Source organism: Mesoplodon densirostris, chromosome 11, assembly GCF_025265405.1.
Source record: "Mesoplodon densirostris isolate mMesDen1 chromosome 11, mMesDen1 primary haplotype, whole genome shotgun sequence".
Lineage (NCBI taxonomy): Eukaryota > Metazoa > Chordata > Mammalia > Artiodactyla > Ziphiidae > Mesoplodon > Mesoplodon densirostris.
Window position 1 is genome coordinate 71367982 of NC_082671.1, and position 27885 is coordinate 71395866.

The 27885-nt window shown below is 51.0% G+C and overlaps 1 protein-coding gene across 1 annotated transcript; it reads right to left on the bottom strand.

The window, feature by feature from the left end:
- Positions 1 to 8591: 8591 nt before the first annotated feature.
- NCF4 (neutrophil cytosolic factor 4) lies at positions 8592 to 26349 on the bottom strand. Its single transcript, XM_060113466.1, has 10 exons — positions 26318 to 26349; positions 20829 to 20913; positions 20208 to 20361; positions 18048 to 18118; positions 14935 to 15062; positions 13271 to 13328; positions 12500 to 12598; positions 10291 to 10421; positions 9964 to 10029; positions 8592 to 8787 (listed from the first exon to the last, which is right to left on the bottom strand). Exons 1-10 carry the CDS (start codon positions 26347 to 26349, stop codon positions 8592 to 8594), a joined length of 1020 nt encoding a protein of 339 aa, XP_059969449.1.
- Between the last annotated feature and the right edge of the window lie 1536 nt (positions 26350 to 27885).

Sequence of the window (27885 nt, forward strand, 5' to 3'; positions counted from 1 at the left end):
GACTCCAGCCAGCCTGCACCACACTCCATTCCCCGCTGGACCATGGGTCCCAGCTCAAATGCTCAGAGTTTGTGTTAAAGCTTAGTGACTTCTTTTTAGGTGGTCTTCTTTTTATTAAGTCTGCATTTTTTGGGTGGGTGCTGTATGCCAGGGAATGTACAAGATATATTTCTTTATTTTCACAAACCCTATGACAAAGGGAGGTACTATTATCGTGAGCCCATTTTATACAGGAGGAAACTGAGTCTCTTACCCAAGTTACCCAGCTAGGAAGTGATGGAGACAGGACCCAAGTTTTCACTCACTGAGCCAGGCCCCTCCCCTGCTTTCACTCTCTTCACAGCCTCCCCCCCAGTTGGCAGCTGCTTCACTTTCCTCCCGCTCCCCCTCTGCCCTTCCCGGTTGGCCCCCCTTCCTTTCTTTTGTCCATTCCTTGTTGCTCCTAAGGACAAACTTCCAAACCAAGGCTATTGTGAGGGTTTACTGAACCAGCTTCTGGGGAAATGGAACATGAGACAGAATTTCAAAGGAGGAAAGTCCCAAAGTTTACAGGTTGGGAAGAGGGTTCCGAGTCTCTTGCCACAACAGTGCTTACTTGGATTCCTGCCTTGGTCTTTCTTCTCCAAGGCCAGGCTCACCAATCCACAACCTCATCCCGGAAAACCCCATTCCTGTCACGTCCGTCAGCCAGAAGAGTCGAGGAAACATATTAAGGTCACATTCACGGACTGCAGCCTTGGGCACTGCAAAGAATAGAAGTCATTCCCTCTCAGAAAATCAGCATCCTCCAATTATTATAGAGACAGGAAATGTCAGCCCCCAGTCCTGCCATGCCCATTCTGGAGCCAGGAGAGAAAGAATTGATCATTGTCACTTCATGTCCAAAAATGTACAAAATGACCCAAGGGAGGGATCCAATGCTCTCTTAGCATAAGAGATCAAATAATTAATTAACACAAAATGAACCCAAAGTTCTGAAGACTGGAGAATATGAATCTCCCATGGAAACTGACTTTTAAACTTTTTTTTTAAATTGAAGTATAGTTGATTTACAATGTTGTGTGAGTTTCAGGTGTACAGCAAAGTTTCAGGTGAATATATATATTCTTTTTCAGATTTGTTTCCCTTAGAGGTTATTACAAAATATTGAGTATTGTTCCCTGTGCTATACAGCAGGTCCTTGTTGGTTCCCTATTTTATATATAGTAGTGTGTATTTGTTAATCCCAACCTCCCAATTTATCCCTCCCCCTCTTAAATTTTTAACCTCTAGTATACCCTTAATGTCTTAGTGATACATAGAAAACAACATGTGTAACATGTATGTAAGCTACAAAGTATAACAAACAGCTGTCAACCTACCACTCACACCCTGAGTACTACAACACATTACCCATCATCTGTATCCAACTGCCTTCCTCCCCTATGTATTCCCTGCCTCCCTCCCGGAAGCAACTGCTATCCTGAATTTTGTGTTTGCTATTTTTTCTTCATAGTTTTTGAGCTTTATAAAAATAGAATCCTATTTTCTGAGACTTGATTTTTTTCATTCAGTTATGTTTCTAAGAATCATTTGTGTTGTTGTGTGTTTCACCATTGTGCTCTAATCAATGAATAAACCTACTATTCTCTGGACAAGAGTTTGGATGGATAACCTTTGTTGGGGGTTGTTGCAAAGAGAGCTGCCATCTCCTGGTCCCATGCAAGAGTTCATTCTTGGGTCATAAAATACACAAATGTTCAACTCTCCAAAATAATGGAAAACGGTTTTCCAAAGAAACTGAATTAATTTACATTCCTCTTATTAGTACTGAGCATCTTTTCATATATTCATTCGCCCTTTATTTTCTCCTCCCTGGTGGAATACATATTCATGTTTGTTGCTCATTTTAAATATTATAGAATTGTTTGTATTTTTCTTTTCTAGATGTGGGAATTCTTTAATACTTTAGATACTAATCTTTTGTCATTTATATATCTTGCAAATATCTTTTAGTTTTTGGCTTATGTTTTCCCATGCATCTTTTTTTTGTTTTTGTTTTTTGGGGGGGGTTCGCGGGCCTCTCACTGTTGTGGCCTCTCCCGTTGCAGAGCACAGACTCCGGACGCACAGGCTCAGCAGCCATGGCTCACGGGCCTAGCCGCTCCACGGCATGTGGGATCTTCCCGGACCGGGGCACGAACCCGTGTCCCCTGCATCAGCAGGCGGACTCTCAATCACTGTGCCACCAGGGAAGCCCCCCCACCATGCATCTTTTGATGAACAGAACTTTGTATGTTTAACGTAGTCAAATCTATTAATATTTATTTTCGTTTTATTTAAGAATTTCTTCCCTACTCCAAGATTAGGTAGGTAGTATTCTATATATCTTCTCAAAGCATTGCTTTTCTTTCCTACAACCTAATATATTTAAAACTGCCTTTGGGAATTGTTTGACTTAGGGATTCAGTCTCACTTGTTTGGGGTTCCATACGGTTGAGCAATTTGCCCAAGTACCATTCTTTGATTTTCTTCCTCCTTTCCCCTACAGATCTGCAAAGCTACTTCTATCATATATCAAATACCATGTATGCATGGTATTCCTGGACTGTCTGTTTTGCTCCATTGCTAGATTGTCAATCCCTGTCCCAATATCACACCATTTTCTTTTCCATTGCTTTACAATAAGTCTTGCTCTCCAGAGGGCATGCCTCGTCACTTTATTTTCTTCAGGAGTACATTGACTATTCCAAGTCCTTTATTCTTCTCATATCAATTCTAGAATAACTTTATGAAACTCTAAACAAAAAAACAAAACCAAAAAAATTATTGGAGTGTATTTTCTCATTGGATTAAACTCACGGATCCCTGTGGGTGAGTGGGGAGAACTGACATCACTGCAGACAGAGCCTGCTTCAGCATTTGTGAATGTTGATTTACCAGCAATATTCTAAACCTTGGCAATTATGTAAATGACATTCTTAAGACTGAACACTTTCAAGAGTGAAGGAGTCAGGCTCTGTGATTGTAGCAAGCACAGAGTCGGAAAAAAATATGTTTAACCTTGCTCAAAAATTCTTTGTACATAGGCTGTAATACACAAATCCCACTAGGGAGAAATAAAAACTGAAACACTGCTTTTCTTCTCTTTCTTTCTTTTTTTTTTTTTTTTAACATCTTTATTGGAGTATAATTGCTTTACAATGGTGTGTTAGTTTCTGCTTTATAACAAAGTGAATCAGTTATACATATACATATGTTCCCATATCTCTTCCCTCTTGCGTTTCCCTCCCTCCCACCCTCCCTATCCCACCCCTCTAGGTGGTCACAAAGCACCGAGCTGATCTCCCTGTGCTATGCGGCTGCTTCCCACTAGCTATCTATTTTACGTTTGGTAGTGTATATATGTCCATGCCACTCTCACTTTGTCACAGCTTACCCTTCCCCCTCTCCATATCCTCAAGTCCATTCTCTAGTAGGTCTGTGTCTTTGTTCCCGTCTTACCCCTAGGTTCTTCATGACATTTTTTTTCTTAGATTCCATATATATGTGTTAATACGGTATTTGTCTTTCTCTTTCTGACTTACTTCACTCTGTATGACAGACTCTAGGTCCATCCACCTCACTACAAATAACTCAATTTCGTTTCTTTTTATGGCTGAGTAATATTCCATTGTATATATGTGACACATCTTCTTTATCCATTCATCCGATGATGGACACTTAGGTTGCTTCCATCTCTTGGCTATTGTAAATAGAGCTGCAATGAACATTTTGGTACATGACTCTTTTTGAATTATGGTTTTCTCAGGGTATATGGCCAGTAGTGGGATTACTGGGTCATATGGTAGTTCTATTTGTAGTTTTTAAAGGAAACTCCATACTGTTCTCCATAGTGGCTGTACCAATTCACATTCCCACCAGCAGTGCAAGAGTGTTCCCTTTTCTCCACACCCTCTCCAGCATTTATTGTTTCTAGATTTTTTGATGATGGCCATTCTGACTGGTGTGAGATGATATCTCATTGTAGTTTTGATTTGCATTTCTCTAATGATTAATGATGTTGAGCATTCTTTCTTTTTTTTTTTTTTTTTTTTTTGCGGTACACAGGCCTCTCACTGTTGTGGCCTCTCCCCTTGCGGAGCACAGGCTCCAGACACGCAGGCCCAGTGGCCATGGCTCACAGGCCCAGCCGCTCTGCGGCATGTGGGATCTTCCTGGACCGGGGCACGAACCCATGTCCCTTGCATCGGCAGGCAGACTCTCAAACACTGCGCCACCAGGGAAGCCCTGTTGAGCATTCTTTCATGTGAAACACTGCTTTCCATTAGAAGGTCAGGAAGGGGGTGTGTATAGCATTTTTCCAGGAAGGATGATAACATCTCACCAGTGTTTTTGTTTGTTTGTTTGTTTGTTTTCCACCCATCCCTGCACTGAATATGCACCACTGGCACAAAGCAGTTGCTAATCAGTCAGAAGATATTTCTCTGGTTATCCATGCTGTCTGGTTTGTCTGGACAGCACTTTTTATTTGAACTGAAAAGAGGTTGGCTGCTGCTTCACATTTGCTTTCTAAAAGTCTCTTGCAAAATGTCTCTTCTGGCCCATGCTAACCTGGATCCATGCAGGGAAGGAAATTCTTGGAAATATAGTTCCAGCTTTGCTAAGTCAACACAAGTCCAAAAATTATGTTCACCTTTTTTTTTTATCATTTGTTCTTGCATCTCAGACTATCCCTCTAGGGCCATTTTCCTTCTTCTTGAAGCATGTACTTTAAAGATACTTTTAGTTCAGGTATCTTTTTTTTATATTGAAGTATAGTTGATTTACAATGTTGTGTTAACTTCTGATATACAGGATAGTTCAGGTATCTCGATGGCAGAGTCTCAGTTTGTATCCATACTTGACTTCATTTCACCTTCATTACTGAAAGAGAGTTTTACTGAGCATAGAATTCTAGTTTGAAAGTTATTTTATCTCAAAAATCTGAAGGTACAATTATATTGGCTTTGGCTTCCATTGATGCTGTTGAAAAGTCTGCTTCTCATTCTAACTGTTATTATTTTGTAGTGATCGCCACTTTCTCTGACTGCTTTTAAGATCTTCCCTTGCACTTCCATGTTCTGTAGTTTTGAAATATTGTAGCCAGTTGTGACCGCTTTTAATTTATCCTGCTTATCCAGACATGCTTCTTGTATCCATAGGTTTAAGTTTTTCATCAGTTTTGAAATAGTGCATCTGCCATCTATTTAAATGTTGCCTCTTTGCCATTCTCTGTATTTTCCCTTTCTGAGATTCTGATTTTTTAAAAAATCTCATTCTATTGTTTCTATCTCTTAACTCCATTTTCATACTCTCCAACTACTTGTCTCTCTGTGTTATATTCTGGGTAATTTCTGATTTTATCTTTCAATTCACTAATTTTCTCATCACGTGTGTAATATATAATACTATCCAACTCATCCACTGGGTTTTCTGTTTCAACAGATGTACCCACACACATACTCCTATACATAGGTATATGTACAAGTTCAATATATATGCCATCTTTCTTTTGAAAATCTGCCTGGTCATTCGCTTTAGCTCATTCATTTTTATGATTTAATCCTTAATTTCTTTAAACATTTTAGTCACGCAGTTCAATAATCTGTAGACCCTGAGGGTCTAAAGCTATTATTTATTGTCACTGCCTATTGTCATTCACAGAGAGTCAGTGATCTTTGACTAGGAGCTTATTGCTTCATCTTTTCTTTTTTTAAATTTATTTATTTATTTATTTATTTGGCTGTGTTGGGCCTTCATTGCTGCACACGGGTTTTCCCTAGTTGTGGCGAGCAGAGGGTACTCTTTGTTGTGGTGCGTGGGCTTCTCATTGCGGTAGCTTCTCTTGTTGCGGAGCACAGGCTCTAGGCACTCGGGCTTCAGTAGTTGTGGCACATGGACTCAGTAGTTGTGGCTCGTGGGGTCTAGAGCACAGGCTCAGTAGTTGTGGCGCACGGGCTTAGTTGCTCTGCGGCATGTGGGATCTTCCCCGACCAGAGCTTGAACCCATGTCCCCTGCATTGGCAGGCGGATTCTTAACCACTGCGCCGCCAGGGAAGTCCCCATCTTTTTTTTTTTAAATTATTATTTACTTATATATTTATTTATTTTGGCTGTGCCAGGTCTTAATTGCAACACGCAGGATCTTTAGTCATGGTGCGCGGGATCCTCTGTAGTTGTGGTGTGGGGAATTCTTAGTTGCGGTATGCAGACTCTTAGTTGCGGCATGCACGCAGGATCTAGTTCCCTGACCAGGGATCGAACCCGGGCCCCCTGCATTGGGAGCGTGGAGTCTTACCCACTGGACCACCAGGGAAGTCCCCTTTTTGCTTCATGTTAACCTGAGTGAGTCTTGTTAGCCTCAACTGGGGACACTACTCCAGAGCGGACTTTCTTCTGCTTCTGCTTGGAGAGGGGGACACCACTCTCTCAGGGTCACTTCAGCCCTTATCCCCAGACCTTGACCTAGTACAAGAGCCCCTGGTCCAGGTTCCCCATCTCACGGCCTCCCCTGGGACTCAGCATTCGAACAGCAGCACTGCCTTTGCATTCCAGAACAACCTCCCAGATGCTGTGGGCTCTGGCCCCAGCTCTCATCATGGGATTTTTTTTCAGTGGGGGTGGGTGGTGGGGTGGGAGGGTCATTGGAGAACCCCGCTACTTCTTATTGGGCTCATGATTCTTTGAAGAGTGTGTGCTATCTAGGATCCCGATACTTTGCAGCAGCAGGGTCCCTCAGCGAGTCTGGTCAGGCAACATGTTAGAAGTCAAACAATTGAATTTGCCAGTACATACTTTGCATGGTCTGTTTAATGATTCTTAAACAGATGTTTTCTAGTGCATTCTTACGGTTGAATTGTACTCCCCCAAAAGATATGAACCCCCAGTGACTCAGAATGTGACCTTACATGGAGATAGGGTCTGGACAGAGGTTATTAAGTCAAAATAAAATGATCAGGGTAGGCTGTAATCCAATATGACTGGTTTCCTTATAAAAAGGGGAAATTTGGACACAGAGACAGACACTCACAGAGGGAAGAAAAATGCAAAGACACACATGAAGATGGAGGATTAGAGTGAGGTGTCTACATGCTAAGGGATGACAAAGAACACCAGAAAAGTACCAGCAGCTAAGAAGAGGCAAAGAAGGATTTCCCAACAGGCTTCATTGGAAGCATGGCCCTGCAGACACCTTGATTTCAGTCTTCTAGCCTCTAGAACTGTGAGACAATAAATTTCTGTTGTGAAAGCCATCAGTTTGTGGTTATTTATTTATTTATTTATTTATTTATTTATTTATTATTTTTGGCCTCGCTGGGCGGCATGTGGGATCTTAGTTCCCCGACCAGGGATCGAACCTGTGCCCCCTGCAGTGGAAGCATGGAGTCTTAACCACTGGACCACCAGGGAAGTCCCTGTGGTACTTTGTTAGGCGGCCCCAGCACACAGATGTAGGGGGCCATGATGGCCTGGAATAGCGTTTCTACAACACAGGGCTGTGGGGATGAGAGGCACTGGCAGCCTGCCCTTTCTGGGGCTGAAATGGCAAAAGACGGGGAGCTGAGGGAAGAGGGGTCCCCCATCTTCTTGGCTGCATCCACTCAGAATAGTGCATCCGGAGCAGAGTTTCCATCACATGGAGTAGGGGATGGGGAAGGGAGGGGAGCACACTGAGGCTCAAATGCCACAGACTCATTGTTCTTACTGAGATTTAGTAGGCTTTTCTAGAATAAACGCTTCTCCACTTCCTGTATGCCCTCAGAACAATTTCCAGAAACTTTCAATGGTTGGTTTTTAGTATTTTTCATCAGTTAAGTGGTTGTTTCACTGGGCAGGGGCGTCCACCAAGCTCCTCCTGCAGCCATTCTGGAGGTGATAGCTATTGCCATTTTAGCTGCTTAGGAGAGAAAAAGCTTCAGCTCACAGAGGAAGATCCCGTCATTCTGCGTCCTCTTCCTCCCCAGTGGGGCCAGAGTCTTCCCTCCGCTCACCCCCTACTTACAATGGAGACCACCAACACCATGACCCAGGTCTCTGCCCCCTCTGCAGACCAGCAGGAATAAGAGAGCAGAGGAGGCCCTCGACCCTGGTCATGCAGAGGGCTTGGTGTTGGCCTGACCCAGAGGGCTCCCGGGGGACTATGACTTCCGTGAGGCAGGCGGCCACTCCTGGGAAAGGGCATAAAAGGGAGTGACCAGAAGGGACATGAGTGTCACTGGGTTTCTCCACACATGGGGACAGGGCGAGGGAATGGGGCAGTTGGATTAGGGGCCCAAAGCCAGGGCCCCCTTCCGTATATAAATGACACCTCAGTGATGCTCATTAATGGGTATTTTCCTCCCTCTCCTCTCTCTCCTCAAAAGACACTATCTTCCTCAGTCCAGCACTTTGAGATGAAATGGTTTATTTAATTCAGAGACCAAATGCAGAGATGGTACAAGCCAAGGCCAGTAGGTCCATCGGATTCAGAACCAGGAAGTGTGTCCCATGCTCCCAGCCTTTCTTGGTCCTAATCCTCTCCGAGGGCTCTTTGCTAGGTGTCCCCTCACTGCCCCAGGGATGCCGCTGGCTCAGGGGACCGTGTTGTAGACCTTGTAGTTGTCCTCCTGGGTGATATGCAGCTTCCAGGGGAAGAGGTGCTTCTGGGAGGGGAGACCTTGGGTCCACCTCACCATGAGCCTCACATCCTCGTCTGATAGCAGACGAACCAGATCCCCCTCGGCGTCCTGATAATTGAGGGCGATGTCCTCCCTCTGGAACTCCCGCCTGGGTGGGAGAGATCAGGGTTCAGGAAAGGTCCAGGGGCCTTAGGCCTAAGCGTGGGGGCAGGGAGAGGGGACAGGGAGTTTTAGGGCCAGGATCGAAAAATCAGACGAGGTCAGAGCTGGACACCAGCCCTATCATCCGAGTGGTCCAACCTCCTACTATACAGATGGGGAAACTGAGACCTCCAGGGGACAACGGGACTTTCACAACAAATTAGTGGCACAGCTTGAAATGTCTTGTGCATAAATGTGCTGAAGACTTAAGAACTGTCATAGGGAAGAAGAATGGGTTTTGCCAGGCACAGAGTAGAGCAGAAAAAAGCCCCTGCGACAGCCCCTGTGTGTGGCTATGGAGAAGAACCTTTTAAGGATTGGAACCGTCTGACCTGGGGTGCAGGTAGATGGGCGAAAAGCCATCCAATTTTCCATAGGTAATCTGACAAAATGCGTCAGAAGCCCTATCAGACTTGCAAACACCTTGATCCCCAAATCTCACTTCTAGAAAATCATCCTAAGGAAATAATCAGGCAAGTCACCAAATATGTGAATCCCAGCACTATTCACAGTAGTAAAAAAGTGGAAGATAACTTAAGTGGCCAACAAAAGGGGATGGCTACATTAGTTATGGTGCATCCACAGAATGATGCTATGTAGCCAATTAAATAATATTTAAGGGGAAGTGGGGTGCAGGTGGGGTGTGCGCTGAAGAAATCTGAATGCATATCAGATAATGAGAGGAGTAAAATATGAGGGGATTTCACCTCTTTATGTTTTCTGTGATTTCTGACATTCTTTTAAAAAAATAATGAATAGATATTGCTTTTGCAGTCAGGAATATAACAATGCTATTTCCATTCTGTAAAATAACTGTTCATAACTCAGCTGGATCTTGGGAGGCGGTGGTTCCCTAAGGGTGGAGGGTCCAAGTCCAAGGTTTTGAACCTAGAGAGACTTTAGCAAATCCAGGCCCACAAACTGTAAGCCCCTTTACCTCTCTGCAGCCCCCCACTCATCTCTAATGTGGAAAGGTGATACCCACCCCTCAGGGCTGGGCTGTGGATAAAACAAGAAGGTGAAATAGATGCAAAACGCCCAGCCCCTGAATGCACTGTTTCCCCTTCTGTTCTCTCCTCCAGCGTGTCTGACGCCCCCAGCGCCTCCCACCCCAGCCCCTCACCTCATGAGCTCCAGCAAGTCCTTGAAGAGTGGGGTGCTCTTGAGCTCTTCCTCCACTGCAATGTCCCTAAGGGGACAAGGGGCAGGGGTGAGGAGGCAGCAAGCTGGAGTGGGGAGAGGGGGATGAGGCAGGCCAGGTCATGCTGGACCTTGACATCCTGTGACCGCCTTTTGGTTTATCTGGAGGGCGCTGGGAGCCCCTGCGGGCTTTTACGTGTGTGTGTTTGGTGGGGGGACATGCGATCTGGTTTGGGTCTTAGAGCCCGGAGTGTGATATGGAGGTGGGGGAGGGGTGGGGAGGGGCAGGGAGGCTAGACAGGCCACTAACTTGATGGTGCTGATGGTGTCCTCATAGTAGTAGCAGCGTAGCCAGTTGGTGGGGTCATCCTCCTCTGGGAAGTCCTTGAGGATCTTCACAAAGGACACCGGGAAGATGCCTGTGGTTCCCCGGACAGTGCCCTGCGGGGCGGGGAGGGGGAGAAGGCACTGCCCTGCCGGTACCAGCAGAGGCATCAGGGCCATGCCCCTGGGACCCGCCCCTTTATACTGACAGGACAGGCGGAGGAGCTCTGGGTCCCCTTAGGCGGAGGGAGGAGAAAAAGTGGGCAAGGTCACCAAGCTGTTCACCCCAAGGCGTCCATGTTAGAACAAGTTAAGACCTGAATTTCTCTGGAAAGCTGCTTTCACCTCATTCATTTATTCACTCAGTCATTCATTCAAAGGCTTCTTGAGTGCCAGCTACGGAGCAGGCTCTGGGCACTCAGAAGAGATGAAAATCCCTGCCCTCCCTCCTGGAGCTTCCAGTGTGATGGAGGGCGACAGACAATGCACAGGTACACAGGTGAATCTCACGGGGACTCAGGTGGTGGTAGGCGTTCAGGAAGAAAGTTGGCGGGGGGAGGGAGGAGGAGGGGTGGGGCCAATTCACTCATTTGTCCACGGATCCCATCTGCTCTAGACCAGACAGCCAGAAATCTCCCTCCAGCCAGGCCTCTCTCTTAAACTCCATCCAAGACCCAGCCGCTGCCTGTGCTTTGTCACCTGTTCTCAATCTTCGCAACACTATGGAAGATATATTGTCTCCGTCCCCTTTTACAGACGTATAAACTGAGGCTGAAGTACTACCCTCGCTCCTCCCCAGCCCTCCCTTCCATCTGAGGCCAGAAGTCGGCCAGCATAGCGACTCATAGAACTTTCTAGAAAACAAGAAGTCAACAAACACTTCCTGTTTCTGGAGAATGACCCAGCAATACCCCTCAGCTGTAACAGCCTGTAGACTGCCTGAGACAGAGCTCCGGCACTGGCGTAAAATCAAAACCACCAAGTTGCGAGACCAACGGTTGGTCCACACGCCTCTCCAGCCCCTGGATGCCAGGGACCCTCCCCTTCCCTCAATGAGTCCAGGACCCCCGGGGGCTGGCCCTGCCTCCTGTGCCATGACCCCCTTCACACCCCACCCCCCAGGAGCCCCGAGAAAAGAGAGTCTTTCATAACTATAGGACTTAATCCAAAAGGCTGGCACCAGGCCGGGGCCTCCCACCCGGTGACCCCCACCCCCCATCTCCAGTCGTGCTATGAACCCTTGTATGGATCACGCTTGCCGCGTGCAGGGACAAAGCATGGCCAAGATGCCACACACCCAGTCTCCCTATGGGCCGAGCCCTAAAACAGCTGCACCTCCTTCAACCCTTCCCGGAAACCTGTGAAGAAACGGCCACTGTTAGTTATCTCCATTTATGGGAAAGGAAACCACGGGGTTGGGTAAGTTTCCCAAAGTTGCAAATATAGTTAAAAACAGAGCTAGGATGTCACACCAGACTCTGGAGCTCGTCTCCCTCATCACCTTCACTCGCTCCCTGCGTGGTGAGTAACGTTACCCCAGATTACGGACAGTGCGTCTCAACTGGGCGTGATTCTACCCCCCAGGGCCAGATGTCTGGGGACACATTTGATTGTTGCAGCTGGAGGAGTGCTACTGGCGTCTAGTGGATGGAGGCCAAGGACGCCGCTATACACCCCGCAGTGCACAGGTCAGCCCCCCAACAGAGAACTGCCTGGCCCCAAATGCCAATAGTGAACAGGCTGAGATACCCTGTTATAGACCAAGAAATTCAGCTCAGAAGGTTAACTGACTTGCCTAAAGCGACAGTTGGTTGGGGTCAGTACCAAAGGCAAGTGTAGGCTCAGAATCTGCTGCTCCAGCCACACACAGCTGTATTTCCTCAGGCTTCCCCAATCCACCTGCCCAGATCTCCAGGACTATCTTTGGACAGTATCTCTTCCATGGGGCCTTCTCAGATACCTCCGTGTTCTCTGATCCCCTCACAGACTTGAAGTGACCTCACCTCCAACTTAACTTCCACCTCACCTCCAAAACTCACCTCCATCCTCACCTCCAACCTCACCTCCATCCTCACCTCCAACCTCACCTCCATCCTCACCTCCATCCTCACCTCCAACCTCACCTCCAACCTCACTTCCATCCTCACCTCCATCCTCACCTCCAACCTCACTTCCATCCTCACTTCCAACCTTACCTCCAGCCAGTCTTTATTGATCCGACTGAGAAGGAAGATCACATCTCCAACTTTGAAATTCAACTCCAGTTTGCTGTTCCCAGTGAAGTCAAACAGGGCCTGGGGAGAAGGTGGAGTAAGGAGGGAGGGAGGAAACATTCACTGAGTTCCTACTAAAGTGCTTTACATACTTCAGCGTCCCATTTAACAGATGAGGAAACTGAGGCTCAGGGAGTATAAGTGACTTGTCTGAGGCCACTCTATTTGTTAGCGGAGGAGCCGGGTTTAGAACCCATGTCTCCCTGACTCCAGAATGGTGCTCCTTCCAGGCCTGCCAGGGTAAGCATGAGAGGGAAGGGGCCAAACTCCATGGACTGGGCAACTCCCCATCCCCCAGGCCTCACTGGGGACTCCAATGCCCCCATAACCCCCAGGGCATTGACCACACTGGTTTTGAAATACCCATTTCTAGGGGTGCATCCCTGGGGAGCTGTGAGCTCCTTGAGGACAGGGCCTGGTCTGAGTCACCTCTGAAGCTTCAGTCCCCAAGGCAGGGCTGACCCAGAAGAGCTTGCTGAATGAATGACGGATGGATGGATTCCCCTTTGTCTCCGTGTGCTCCTCACATGCCCTCCCCTCAGCTGGCTGGGAGTCCTCAGGTGTCCAAGGCCACGGATGTGGGTCCTTCTACCCCCCCAATACCCAGCCCCATTCTGGGCACACAGCGGACGCCAGCAGGACGGGCTCAGTGGCTGAAGGGTGGAGCCAGGCTGCTGCCCAGTGGTGAGGTACCTCCGCTCGTGGAGCTGCCATGCGGTCAAAGCCAGTGCCTTGTGGGGACGTGCTCTTTCTGTGGAGAGAGAAGAGGGGCTTGTCACCTCTCCTGCTTCTGTGGCCGGAGGAGACCCTCAACAGAGGCAGGAAAGGCAGGGGAGGGAGAGCGTGTTAAGGATGCAGCTACAATTGCTCCTCTGGACCAGCACACTCTCCACAGCTTTCACTGCCCTGGAGGAGGGATTGCATCCCCTTCTGTGGACCAGGAGGCATAGGCTCAGATATACATTTGCTTAGTGCCATAGTTTGCCAACCCTTCCACATTACTCCCACACTCAACCCTAATTTTTCAGCTGAGGAAATGGGCTTCAAGAAGTGCTGAGCTGGGCTCCCCTGGTGGTGCAGTGGTTGAGAGTCCGCCTGCTGATGCAGGGGACGTGGGTTCGTGCCCCGGTCTGGGAAGATCCCACATGCCACGGAGCGGCTGGGCCCGTGAGCCATGGCCGCTGAGCCTGCGCGTCCGGAGTCTGTGCTCCGCAGCGGGAGAGGCCACAACAGTGAGAGGCCCGCGTGCCCCCCTCCCCAAAAAAATAGAAGCGCTGAGCTCCACTCCAGGACACAGGGCTGCTGTGGGGCACAGCTGGAATTCAGAGCACACCTGCCTGGGTGCACAGGGGAGATGGCGAGGCACCACACAGAGAGGACACTCAGAGATACTGGCCAGAGGGAGGAGGGAGGAGTTGTGTGGGAGGGCGGGGCTCAGGAGCCCTGTCCTGAAATTCTTAGCAGCAGCAACCTCTTGTTTGGAAGCCCAGCCCTATTTCAGTGGCTTGGATTTTTTTAAAAATAAATTTATTTATTTATCTATTTTTGGCTACATTGGGTCTTCTTCGTTGCTGCACGGGCTTTCTTTAGTTGCGGCGTGCGGGGCCTACTCTTCGCTGTGGTGCACGGGCTCCTTCTCATTGTGGTGACTTCTCTTGTTGTGGAGCACTGGCTCTAGGTGCGCACACAGGCTCAGTAGTTGTGGCGCATGGGCTTCGTTGTTCCACGGTATGTGGGATCTCGAACCTGTGTCCCCTGCATTGACAGGCGGATTCTTAACCACTGCACCACCAGGGAAGCTGCCCGGTGGCTTGGAGTTTTGAAGACTTTTTCCAGCTTAGGAGGGGCTAGAGGGAGCTGCCGGCCCTTTGGAATAAGGGAGTGAGCAGCACGCCCCCTGGGGACCAGTGTGATACACCAGGAGCCACAGCCGGCCCCACGGAACTAAAACTAACCAGGGACAAGGCATCCCAGGAGATGCAGGGAGGAGTGTTTGCAGACAGAACGATTCCTCCTCCCTTCCCTACTCCCTACTCCCCCCAGGCACCCAAAGCCCTCGGACCATCCCCAGTGGTTGCTGAGGCACCAAGCTCTCCCCCATCAATGGCCCAGCCCCTGTCCTCCAGCCCCTACTGTCAAACACACTTTCTGTCCTCTAGGCCCTACGCTTGATTTTCCAAGCTCACCTAACAAGCCAAACCACCCTGGAGTGCTTAGGTATAGACCTGGTCTCTACTCCTTGCCTCTTTCAGGGAAAATAAGTGCCTTTGCAGCAGAGGCCTCTGGGACAGAGCACCTGATTAGGAGCAAGTGGCCCAGGGCTCTAGCTGATGGGGGTGCAGGGACCGGTCACTTACACTTTCCGGGTGCGCGGGCGGAGCCGTCGGAGAGCCTGGGGCACCTGCTCTGCATCATAGGGCGACTGGTAGAAGAAGATCCGGACGTCCTCATCCATCAGCACCCAGATGGGCAGGCTGAGGAGGTGCTGCATTTGAGGGTGATGCAGGACAGGTGGGGTGGTCAGCAGAAAGCTCTCGACATCCCAGCCCATCTGCTCCATCCCCGTCCCCCAAGCTGGGCCCGCCTCTCTCCACTAATGGTTCTCTGCCTGATAACAAGTAAGACATATTTTAAAATCTCAATAGGCTGAGGGTAACATGTCACAAGATTTGCCCCTGGGTTCAAGGTCAGGAGGGGGCCAACTTGCTTGAGAACAGTTCATTTGGAAAAGACCCAAAGGCCTTCAGACATGACGATAATGGTGACGACAGGTAACGTGATGTGGTGGTGACCGTCCAGGCACTGCACTGAGTGCCCCACGGTGTGACCTCGCTCCAGCTAACAATAACCTGGGAGGGAGGGTCAGAAAGGTGAAGGGACCTGCCCAGGGCCACACAGCCTAGCGAGTGACACCCAGAGCCATCTGCCACCAAGGCTCATCCCTTAGATCAAAACGAGACAATGCTGGGGGGAGTATTCCCCAAATAACCCAAATTAACAACAGTTAGTGGAATTACAGCCTAAAAAAATGCTTCCTGATACTTCATCTCATATCACAGTTGGAGAAACTGAGGCTCAGAGTGAGAAAGTGCCCGGGCCGGTGGGCAGAGCTAGGAAGTGGTGGGGTCGGGACTCTCAATCAGATGCTGGTTACACCCACCACAGTGCAACGACCCTCAGGCTGTGAGGATGCAGAATGCCCAGGACCTGCCAGGGTCATCCCCGCAAGCTGCCCACTGCACGGGTCCTCAGAAGCACTGTGATTGGCTTTGAGCGCTACAGCTCCAGAGGCACCCAGACCCCCTCAGAAAATTCCACGGGGTCAGCAGCACGGGGAGGGGCCGGGAACTCCCCTCAGAGGAACTGGGAACGCAGGGCCTGGAAGAGACACGGTTGTCCTATAGGGAGGGCAGGGGCCCAGCCCAGAGATGGGTTCAAGGGCAAAGAGAGAGCCAGGCGATGCCCGGGATAGCATCCCAGCTCTGCCGCCCATCTGGGTGACCTGGAGCAAGTGTGCCTCTGTATGTTCACTAATACAATGGTGGTGATTTTATTTCCCCCGTGGAATTGTGTAAAGATTAAATAAGTGAATACGTGCAGAACACTTAGAGCAGCATCGGGCATCTAGCAAGGGCCCTATCCAAGCTGGATATTATCATTGTTGCTGCTACTTTTATTACAATACAGCACAGTGGGTAAGAGCACAACCCTGGAGTCACAGAGATGTGGGTTCAAATCCCATCCTACCCACCTAACTGCTCTGTGACACTGAGTGAGTGACTCTACCTCTCTATGCCTCCATTTCCTCACTTTAAAATAGAGATAAGAGTATTGAACTCATAGGTTATTGAGGGAATTAAATAAGGCTATTTATTTATCCAATAAATGTATATCAAGAGCCTCCTTGTTGCTAGTCAGAGCACTCCATAGAGTTCTAGGCAATTGTCATTGTCACGTGAGCCCTATTCTTCATGAGCCCAGAGGTGAGACCGGTGGGTAGAAGTCACAGGGAGTCGGGCTTTTCTAATAGCTGTCCAACAATGGACGAGCAGCCTGGGTCAGGGGAGAGCGGTAGTGAGCTCCCCGTCTCTGAATGTTTCAAGCCCAGGGTGAGGTTACCATAGTACTGATTGACCTCTGAGCTTCGAGGAACCCACTCAGACACAGACAGGCAGAGATGAGATCCTTCAGGCTGCTGGTTGCCAAGACCAGGCGTGGATGGAAGAGCTTCAGATCCACAGCCCCTCCTCCCTCCCTCCAGCCCCGCTGGAGAGTGGAGCCGCCAGCTGCCCAGAAGGAGCAGCTGTCACAGCGCCCCCTGGAGGGGAGATGCCTCCAGTACTGGAGCCCACGGGCTTTCCCACCCTACCTCTCCTCTGTCCATAGCCCAGGATTCCTGCAGCCACTGGGAAGGGCAGGTGGCCACCTCCTCCCTCCCCCACCCCCTTTATACTCCTGGGGCCCCCTCATTCCACTAGGAGTCATGCTGTCTCACATTCTGGAAGCGGGTTCACAGTTTACAAAGCACCTTCCTGTCCTTTTCTCAATAGATCCCAACATCACTCCCCTCCTGTGAGACAGGAGAGCTGGGGGCACGGCTCCATTTCATAGGTGAGAAAACCAAGTCCTAGACAGAATGAGCAAATAGCCCTAAATCATCCACTCAGTGTCAGAGCAAAGACCAGAGCACTTAGCTCGGTGCTCTTTTCCCATAAGAGTAGAACAGGGAGGACTCACTGTCTGTGAGGATTCCTCTGGGCTATGAAGAGGGCTTCTCTCCCCAGTTTCCTAAGGGTGTCATCAAGCCAAGGTTTGCATGCCTCTAGTGATAGGGTGCTCACTACCTCATGAGGAAAACTATCCCTCTCTTGCCCAGCTCTAACTGGTGGAAGGTCTTTCCTGACCAGCCTGGCTCTCTGCCTTTAAGATGTTCCTTCCTCTGTGTTCTCGTCTTCTGAGGAGGTAGACAGTTTACAGGCTGGGGAATACACAAGGGCATCCATCTAAGGCCCATGGATGCAACTAAAATCCAGCCTGTGGCCTGTTCATACAAAGGTGCTATGTGAGAAAGCCGGGGCCTTGGTCTGCCATGCCCTTGTTATACAGACCGTATCCCTTTATGGTTTCATGACCCACCTGTCTGTATTCCCCCTGGATAGCGGGGACCTTGGGGCAGGCACTGGATCCTATTCTCCTCTGTACCAGGACACCCAGCACAGCCATTAGATTTGTCAGTTCAAAGTGTGGCTCTCTGAACTTTCTCCATTGCTCCTGTCCCATCCCCGGAACCCTGAGAACACATCCTGCTTCTCTCCCTAGGCTTGGCCTTTAAGGATTGAAGATGGGGACCATCAGAGCAGAAGAGCCAGCCCTAGTTCCCAAAGCCACGCCCAGGGATAGTACCTGGGCCCCGCCCATCCTCAGCATCCTGGGCCCTCCCAGGGGCCACCTGGCCTGGCCCCTCTGTTACCTTCATATAGGCGTTGAGGGCGGGTATCCGCATCTCGGCAATCTCCTGTTTCACACCCACGTAGACTTTGGCTGAGGAAACACAAAGAGCTGTCCTGGGAATCTGACCCAAGAGTGTGGTCTCTGGGCCCGGAGTTGCCCACCTGGGCCAGGAACCCTCCACACTGGCTCAGCGCTTTTCCCTTTCCTCTTCCCACAGCGCTGCGGTGGCCACCATCCAACGTGCATTTTCTGAGTTGTACTATCACCAGCTGATATTTTTCTTGTTTTAATTGTTTATGGATTGCCTGTTCTTATACACACACACACACACACACACAAATTCTTCGCTCTGAGAGAACAGGATCTTTGCAATTCTCACAGTTGTGTTCTCATCACCCTGGCTGCACATTCGTGTCACCTGAGAAGCATTTAAAATCTCATTGCAGGGAGGGGATATGGGAACATATGTATATGTGTAACTGATTCACTTTCTTATAAAGCAGAAACTAACACACCATTGTTAAGCAATTATACTCCAGTAAAGATGTAAAAAAATAAAAATAAAATAAAATAAAATCTCATTGCATAGGACTCACCCCAGAACAATTAAATCAGAATCTCTGGGAGTGGGACTCGGGCATCAGGATTCTTTAAATCTCAAGGTACTTCCAATAGGTCACCAAGGTTAAGAACCATGGTGCAGAATAATGCCCAAATCAATAAATATCTGTGCAGTGGATGGGTGAATCATTCCTCACAAGCAAGGCAGAGTGTTTGTGGGGAAAGGGAAAGCGATGACGGCGGACCAAAGACAAATGTCTTCTCCAGGAGCCTCAGGTGGGGGTCCTGGGAGAACTGCCCACCCAGAGAGCCCCCCAGAAAGCGAGTGTGAGACGGGTCTGCTTCCTGCTGCCTGCTGCCTGTGAGACACACTGGTTGGTGTTTGGCGGTGTAAGGGAGGTAGCGTCTGAGGTCTGGGGTAGAGAGAGACATTGGGGAATTAGTAGCAAGAAAAGGGCAGTTAAAATCACAGGCACAGGTCAGATTGCCTATGGGGGAGTGAGAAGACAAAACTGAGGATGACAGTACAGAGGATGCCCGCCTTCCAAGGAGCACCAAAGGAGGCAGAGATCTCTGAGGGCCCTCGGGGCTCAAGGAGGCTTGTGGCCAGAATGCCCACTTAGGGCACGTTTTTGTTTAAAGATGGAAGAGAACCGAGCCCTCCCGTGGCGAAGCTTGGCAGAGAATCAGAAGATAAAGGAGAAGGTGAGTCTACAGGGAATGCATGGGACAAGCTGTCAGGGAGGAGAGGTCAGCTGAGAGTAAGAGGGACCCCTCCTCCCTGCTGCTCAGAGATGGGGAGGGGGCGGGGCGGGGCCAGGGAATGGGTGAACCCCCGGGAGACAGTTTCCTCCCTGAGGCTGGACACTGGATGCAGGGAACCTCAGGCACTGGCTGAGGCAGAGAGGAAAGCAAGCTGGAGGCAGGGTTTGGAGCTTGAGGAAGGGAAGGTCAGGAAGTATCTTTGCTGTTTAGGGGAACAGTGCTTGGATGCAGCCTGCAGCATGTGCAGGGCACAGCCAAGACCACTCCGTGTACCCGAAACCCCCCTCTGGTGGCGTTTTCTCCTGCTGGGCTCATGCAAGCTGGCCTTGAGAAGCCAGAGGTTTGGGCCTGTCCAAGGTGAGGACTGAGCAGGGGAGGAAGGTCAGGAGACAAGGGGTGAGGGGACTGTCCAAAAGCAGAGGTGCACACCCACAGCGTCCCAGCAGAGCAGGGAAGGAGGGAGAGCCACGGGGAACTGGGGGGTTAGAGAGCAGTTCCCCCGCAGGGGACAGAGGGAGGGCTGGAAGATGGGTCTGTGTTTAACGTGGGAGACACGGGGATTCCTGTCTCGAAGAGGAGAGGCCCGGGCTGATGCGCTCCGAAGCTGGCGGTGGAGAGCTGAAGCAGGGCAGCCGTAACGGTCATCAGAGATCAGGAGGCCAAGGGCTATAAGTCCGGAGAGCTAGAGGTGGCAGCCCGTGGCTGGCAGGAGGGGGGCCGTGGACTAAATGAACGGTTTTCACTAAAATAGAACGGTTTGTGCTAAAATAGAAGCACCGAACAGCGCCCACAGAGCTGGGAGGAGAGGCTGGCGGGCGCCGCTCCATCCTGGGGCAGCCCGTTGGTGGCCTACCTGGGAGTGTGGGAAGGATGCAGGTGTAGGGGCTGGCCTTGCTCTCCGGCCCGAAGCGCTCCTCCAGCTTGCTCTGCAAGGCGTAGAACTGGCGGTAGCGGCGGTAGATGAGGTACTTAGACCCCCCTTTCGTCTTCACCTCGATGACAAAAACCTAAGGACAGAGGCTAGGGAGTGGGGTCTTGCAAGCCAGGGGGTGGGACCTCGCAAGCCAGGGGGTGGGGCCTCGTAGGCCAGGGGGTGGGCCTTTGCAGACCAGGGGGTGGGGCTTTGCAGACCAGGGGGTGGGGCATCTCAGGCCAGGGCCAGAGCAGGGGAGAGGTCCACAGGTCCTAGGGTTAGAGCAGAATTTCTCGACCTTGGTATCACATGTGAGGCCAGGTAATTTTTTGTCGTGGGGACTGTCCGGTGCACCGCACTGAGTGAAGCAGCATCCCCGGACTCCAGGCAGTAGACGCTCTGCCCCAAGCTGTGATAGTCAAACCTGTCTCAAGATATTTACTGCCAAGCGTCCCTTGGAGGGCAGAATCGCCCTGTTGAGAACCCCTGGGATAGAACTGAGGAGAGAAGAGTGCCGGAGGCTCAGAGGTCAGAGGGTGAAGGTCCAGGGGTCTCTCTTACAAAGTGGCTGGTGAAGCCTTTCTTCTCCTCGATGTCGGCGATGTTGGCTGAGGTGGCAACGTCGTCAGGAAGCTGGTTGAAGTCGCTGAGGGAGGCGGGATGAGAAGAAATCCTGGTTATCACCCTGCTGTGTTGGGTGGCCCCTGGGTGTGAGGCCCTGTGCAAAGTGAACCCGTGTACCTGCATTCCCCCGTTCAACACCCCTCTTGTGCCAGGCAGCAACACAGACCAGACCTTGACAGTGAAGGCATTTGGAATCGGAGCCATATATCAACAGCCATAGTAGAGTCCAGCAAATCGCTTTGGGGCTGTGTTATTCATCCGGGAGCAGGGAATCAAGCACCCCTGCCTATCAGACCCTGTTCTAGGCCCTGGATCACAGGGGTAAACAAAGTCAACACACACCTCCCAGAGAGAATGGCTCATTATACCCAGGTTGGGAAAATCCTCACAGAGGAGGTGACATTGGAGCCAGGTCTAGAAGGCTGAATAAGAGTCCACCAGGTAGGACCGGGGAGGGGGAAGGGCCTTCCGGGTAGAAGGAACAGCACGTGCCAAGGGTCTGAGGCCCGAGGAGTGGTTCCAGGTCTAGTGTGGCTGGAGTCTGGTGTGATCAGAGACTGAATAGGCAGATGAGGCCCGGTTGAGGTGGGTCTCCAGTGCTGAGCTAAGGAGTTTTATAGGCAACAGGGAGCCATGTAAAGCTTCAGAAGAGAGTGAGAACACAATAGGACCCCGGCTTTAGGAAGCCAGCTGGGGTAGCTGCATGGAGAGGAAAAGGAGGGCAGAGACTGAAGAGAGAGAGCACCACTGGGATGCCCTGAAGTGGTCTAGCTGAGAGCTGATGTGGCCCTGAGCCAGACAGTGGGGACAGGAGGAGAGGACAGACGCAAGGGACACCACCCTTGGCAGACACTGTTCCATTTTTGTGTTCCCTGCTTCTTCCTGCTAATCAAGCTCCAATTTTTTTCAGGGTGGCAATGCCTAGCCCCAAAGTGATAGATCACTATTGGTCTGAGCCAAATATACTAATCCCATTGCTGTTTCCCAGACCCCCTTGCAGTTAGGAGCAGCGGTATGAGCAGTTCTGGCCAATGAAACCTAAGAGGAAACCTAGAGGCTGTAGGAGCCTCTAGGAGAGTGTGCGCTTCAAGATCCAGAGGATTGGACAAGGCTAGCATGGTCTCCTCCCCTTTCCCCTTCTGCCTGCCTGGAAAGCAGGTGAGACATCTGGACCTGCAACAGCCACATTGCATCTATGAGGCAAAAACATGAGACTGATCACAGGAATCTCTGGAACGCTGGTCCTGAAGTCACTGAGCTGCAGAACCAGCTGTGGCCTACGTCTGGACTTCTCATTATGTGAAAACATGAACCCCTGTTTGTTTCAGCCACTATCAGTTCCTCTGTTCTCTGCAGCCTTATACATATCTGACAGACACACTACTACTTTGTGAGTCATTCCAGAGTTATGACCAGCAGGGTTTGGAGACTGTTTGGACGTGGAAATGAAAGAAAGGGCAGTGTCAGGAGTGACACCCACATGTCACCCATATTCTGACCAGGATGGGTTGGGGGGGAGCCTGGTTGATGGGCTCAGTTTGGAGCACGCTAATCTGAGAGGTCCCTTGGGCACACAGGTCGAGGTCTGGCAAAAGGTGGTGTGTGGCTCTGGAGTTCAGCGGGGGTGGGGCTGAACCCCACTGGAGTGGGAGTGGTAAAAACCATCTGCCCTGTGACTGGTGGTTAAGACCCCCAGGGAAGAGCAATCACTGAGCAGAGGAGGGGGCTGAGAGGGACAGATGGAGGAAGAGGAAAGGGACCGCCAAGGAGATGGAGAAGGAACAGCTAGGGGGTCACTGAGTCCAGCCGATTGTGGACAGATGAGGAAATGAGAAGCAATCAGCAATCCTGTTACTGTTGCAGCGACTGGGAAACAGAGCGGAAGTGGCGGGCAGGGCTGCCCTGTCCGAGCCTCAGAGCTGGCTGGGACCTCAGTCGATATTGGTTTCAAAGTCTACACACCCAGTCCCAGCCCTTGCTGGTCCCTACGTGACCTGGGCTGCTTGGGATCTCAGGCTACCTCATGACTCTGGAGGCTGGCGGGGAGGTGACTCAGGGTGCCAGAGAGCGGGAAGAGGAAATCCCCAGCACTCCCAGAGCAATTTGGTGGCAGCTGGCAACCTCCCCACTCACTTTCCACACATGGTCCTGTGGTAACACCCATGGGAGAAGCTTCCTCCTCCACTTTCTCCCCTGAGACTGTGCATTTCCTGGGTATTTCACCTGCAGTAGGATGGGGGTGGGGCAGGAAGAAACCCGAGAGGTAGAAATGGCCCTTTGCGGGGAATCAGGAGGGCTGGGTAATAGTAACTACAGCTAACGATCTCCTGAGCGCACCGAGCACCAGGTGCCCTTCTAAGACAGCTTCACTTTTTTCCAGACAAGGAAACGGGGGCACAGGGAGGTTAAGGAACTTACCCAAGTAAGTAAGGAAGCTGGGATTTGGCTCCAGAATTCTGTTCCCAAACACTGCTGCACTGGCCCTGCTCTGAAAGCTCCCAGCAGCTTGCTGTGTGAACTCAGACAAACCCCAGCCCCTCCCAGCCTCAGTCACCCCATCCAGAATAAGCAACAGTCACCCCATACAGTTAGCACCTACTGTAGCTCAGACCCTGTTCTAAGAACATTAGGACATGGCCTCTGCCTTCCTGGGTCTCATAGTTGAGTGGAGGAGCTGGACAAATAATTACATAGTTTCAGTGGTCCTAGAAGCTGTGAAGGAAAAACCCATGATGTTTCGAGCTGCAGCAGGAGCCTGGCCATTATTATATTCCTTCAACGAATTGGTAGTAGTGGGCAAAAAAGCTTGGCAAGCAGACAATTCTAAGATGAGGGTGACTTTTATCAGAGAGAGAGAATCAGGGGTCCTGTGTATGTAGGAGGACAAGGTGTGCTCAGATCGGGGATGGTCAGGGAGGGCTTCCTGGAAGAAGTGGCACCAGGTCAGGGGGAGAAGTAAAGAGGACCTGGCCCCAGGATGACAGTCAAGGGAAAGAGGGAGTGCAAAGACCCCAGCCATGCAAGAGGAGGCAAGTTATGAGGGACGAAGCCAGCGAGACAGGCAGCGCCTGCTCACGACAGGCCCTTGAGCCTCACCCTTTGGTGGTGGGGTGAGGAAGGAGTTTACGTCGGGAGACCTGTGTGTCATGGGGCGGGAGAGCACAGGTGAAAGATGAAGACCTGAATTCCCGCTCTGCCGTCACCAAGGTCAGCGGGCTTGGGGAGACTCCTCTCTGCATTCTGGCCTCTCCCCGACTCCAAAATGGGGACCATGGAAGTATTTACATCCCTGGAGGGTTCAGAGGTCACATCTGTAACAAGCACAGCTGGAGAATCCCCACGAGAGCAGGGACCCTGCTCACTGCTGCATCCCCAGGGCCCAGAACAGCCCCGGCACATAGTAGGTGCTCAGGGAGATGCAAGGCCACTCCCTGTGTCTGTCTTTCAGCAAGTCCGCTTTAGGCCACATGGAAATAGCCCCTGCCAGGGGTTGGGTGCGGGGAGCTGAGCCTGGAAGTTGCTGCATCAGGGCGATGCCAGGGGTGCAACAAACCCGGCTGCAAGTCCCACTAGAATAGCTGCCCCCTAGACACCTCAGCCGGGACCCCTCTGAGCTGAAGTCAATTCAGGGCCCATAGATTCATATCGTTCATGAGAAGTCCGTTTTGGGGGCCTGCACGGGAAGGGCTAAGGGGTAGAAAGGCCCTGAGGCGGCAGCTAGTTCAGGTTTTGTGCTGCCTGCACACAGTAGGTGCTCAAAACATGTCTGTGGGAAGCAAACTCCCTCCTCCCATGGCAGTCCTTTCCATCTTTAGACGTCTTGGGTTTTAGAAAGTCCTACTGCCAGAAATCTACTGCCCTCCCATCCTCCGCTTCGGCCTCAAGCATCGGGGGCTCACTTTCAGACAGGCATCCAGGTGCAGGGAGGCTGAGAGACCCCAGGGCCTGGCTCTACAGCCCCATGAAGGAGGGGAGCAGGGCGCCTTTCCTCCGTGGAGGGCCAAGGACATCTGCAAAGGGACGGGGAGTGGGAGGGAGGGGACACACTGTCCGGCTGGCCAGCTCTGGTCATCCTCTCTCTGACCCACGTGCTCTGAGAAATAGGAAGTGCCACCAGCCTCAAACAGCAGCTGTTTTCCGAAGGTTTGGGTTTGCGTGCCAGGCCCAGTCTCCAGTGAGGACTCGTGGGCTGGAGGGGCTGGGATCTGGTGGGAGAACCTCACCCCAGCCCCGAGCACCACCCTCTGTGGCTCTCAAAGGCCATTCTCGAACGACCCTCCAAGCATTTGCTTCTGCTACCTCTCCCGCCACACACACAAGCCTTCCTTCTGACGTTCTCGACCTTCGGGAATTCCATCCCGGGTTCCACTTCTAGCCACAGACTCCCCCACAGGCCCTCTGCTGCCCACTTCAGCCCAGAGCAGCCTGGCCCATCTCCGGTGACCCTCGGAGCCACCTCCACACTGTTACCACACTCTGATGTCACCTGCTGTTCCAATCCAGGAGGGCAGGAGCCAAGCCCTGTGTCCTCAGGTCCCCCCAGAGCTCGGAGCACAGGCCTGGCTACTGAGGAAACATTCAGAAAGTGCCTCCTGAGAAACGAGGCGAGGCCCTGACAAGGCTGTGCTCTGAGCCCCAGCCTTGCCATTCATTCCATGTGACCCTGAGTAAGTACTTTATTCTCCTTGGGGCTTAGTTTTCTCACCCATACAGTGACAGGATTGGACCAGAAGGATCTAAGAACATTTTCCAGCTCAGTGGTCCATTCATTCCTTTATTCCTTCATTCATTCACTCACCAGCATTTACTGAGCACTTAGTCTGTACTGGCATTGTTCAAATTCTGGGGATATAGCAGTGATCAAAAGAGATAAATACCTTATGGAACTTGCTTCTAATTGGGGAGCCAGTGGTAAAGAAAACCAACGAGTGAGTATAGACTATTATGCCTGTAATGTAAGGACTACACAGGAAAAGGAAACAGGGCAAGTGTTCAGAGGGGGCTATCAGGGAAAGCTTCTCGGAGGAGGCGATATTTGAGACAAGCCCTGGAAAAGAACCAGATTCTATGCCTCTGTCTGAACAGCCATTAATGAACAGTGTGGAGCAGCAAGGCCCAGCCTGGGCCCCAGGACACCTGAGTTCCCGTCCAGACTCTACCAGCCACTCCTGCGTGACCCTTGGGAAAGCCACTCGCCCTCTCTGAGCCTCAGTGTCTTCAACCGTGCCTGAGGGAGGTGAGCCATGACTTGGAGTTTCCTTTAAACAGTTTTCAGAGTCTGCATTTCTGAGTATTTGGGTTCTGACTCAACTCCAGCCTCTCAACTTTCGGCGTTGATAAGGGGCTGCAGGAAGGCAGGCTTCCATCCCCCAAGGTCTGCCAGGAAGAGTGAGGAGGCCCCGGGAGGGCAGCGCCCCTGCACTCACCTCTCAGCCCGCAGCTGCTGGGCCACGGCCATGGCTGTCAGTGGTCCAGGGGAGGCGGTGGTGGAGGTTCTCTCCCAGCCAGGCCCAGGCTGAGTTTGCCCCTCACTTCCCTCCAGCCACCCTGCGTCTCGGCTGTGGTCCCAGGAGTCCTCAGGAGCCGCCTTTAGGGAGGCCCCAGCCTGGCTTCTCTCAACTCTAGAAGAGGCTCCTCCTCCAAAGCCCTCTGGGGCTGGCCTGTGACCCACACTTCCTCTTCTTCACCTCTCAGCTGTACCACAAGTGGGGAAGTGCGCACACGCTGACGCTGGGTATGCAGGAGTGCACTGATATGGGGGATGTCGGGGACTTCCTCGATGTCAGTTCTTGGGACCAGGCTTCAGTTGGGCATCAGAGACCCCCTCTCCATCAGAGATCGGGTCCCAGTGCTGGCTCAGCCACCATGGGGACTTATAATCTTGGGGAGTCACTTCACATCCACTGACTCATCAAATCCAACCTGCACCCCTTCACTGTTGAGACTTACCCAACCTATTCCCTAGGCCTGGAGTGCTGGCCTCCACCTTGCCTGTCTTCCCAAAGGCCCAGCTCAGAAGCCACCTCCTCCAGGAAGCCTCCCTGGTTCTCCCAACGAAGTTAGTGCTCACAGGTGCTTGTGTCATATTAAAGTGTGAAGGTTGGTTTATGCTTCCGTCTTCCCCTTTTCCTGTACTTTCCTCATCCGTAGATCCCCGGGCCTACATGGGCCTGCCATGCCAATCCTCCCTACAGGGCTGTCAACCAGAGTGAGCTTCACATTACAAACTGATCACACCATTCTCTGCTTAAACTTTAACTGCTTCACCCTGCACTTAGGAGAAAGTCCAAACTTCTAGTCCTGTCTGCCTCCAAAGTTCTGAACACCCTACTGGCTTCCCCAGCCCCCTCTCCCGGGCTGTTTCCTTCCCACACTGGCCTCTAGTCCATTTCTAGAATGTTCCAAGATGTCTTCTCCTCTGGGCCTTTGTGCATGCTGTTCCCCTGCTGGAATGCTCTTCCCTTTCTCCTTTAGGGCTCGACTTGGAAGTCACCTCTTTAGGGAGACCTTCCCTGAACCCTCACACTAAATATGTCACACTCTCTCTGATGTTCTCTCCCAGATCCCTATACTTTTGCTTTAGAGCATTCAGAACTATTGTAACTTCATATTTGTTTGTGTATTTATATGTTTCACCACTGTCTTCCCAGCTAGCGCAGTGCCTAGCACATTGCAAGTGCTTACCCAATATTCAGGAAATGAACACAATGCTTCTAGTTGGTGATTCTGTGGCCCCTCTAACATGTCTGGCTATTGGATTCTGAGGGAGCTCACCCTAGAAGTTCACAGACACACTCAGGAACCCCCAACTGGTCACACACACACACACACACACACGCACTCATATTCACATTCATATAAACTCATGCATCACAGGTACAAAGTAGAAAGGCAGCAGGAAGAGGATATAGATGATGGGGAAACCGTGCCTTGTGCCATCACAGAATGGGCCCTTCTGACTCCCTCTTCCCCAAACCCATGCTGAATTAAGATC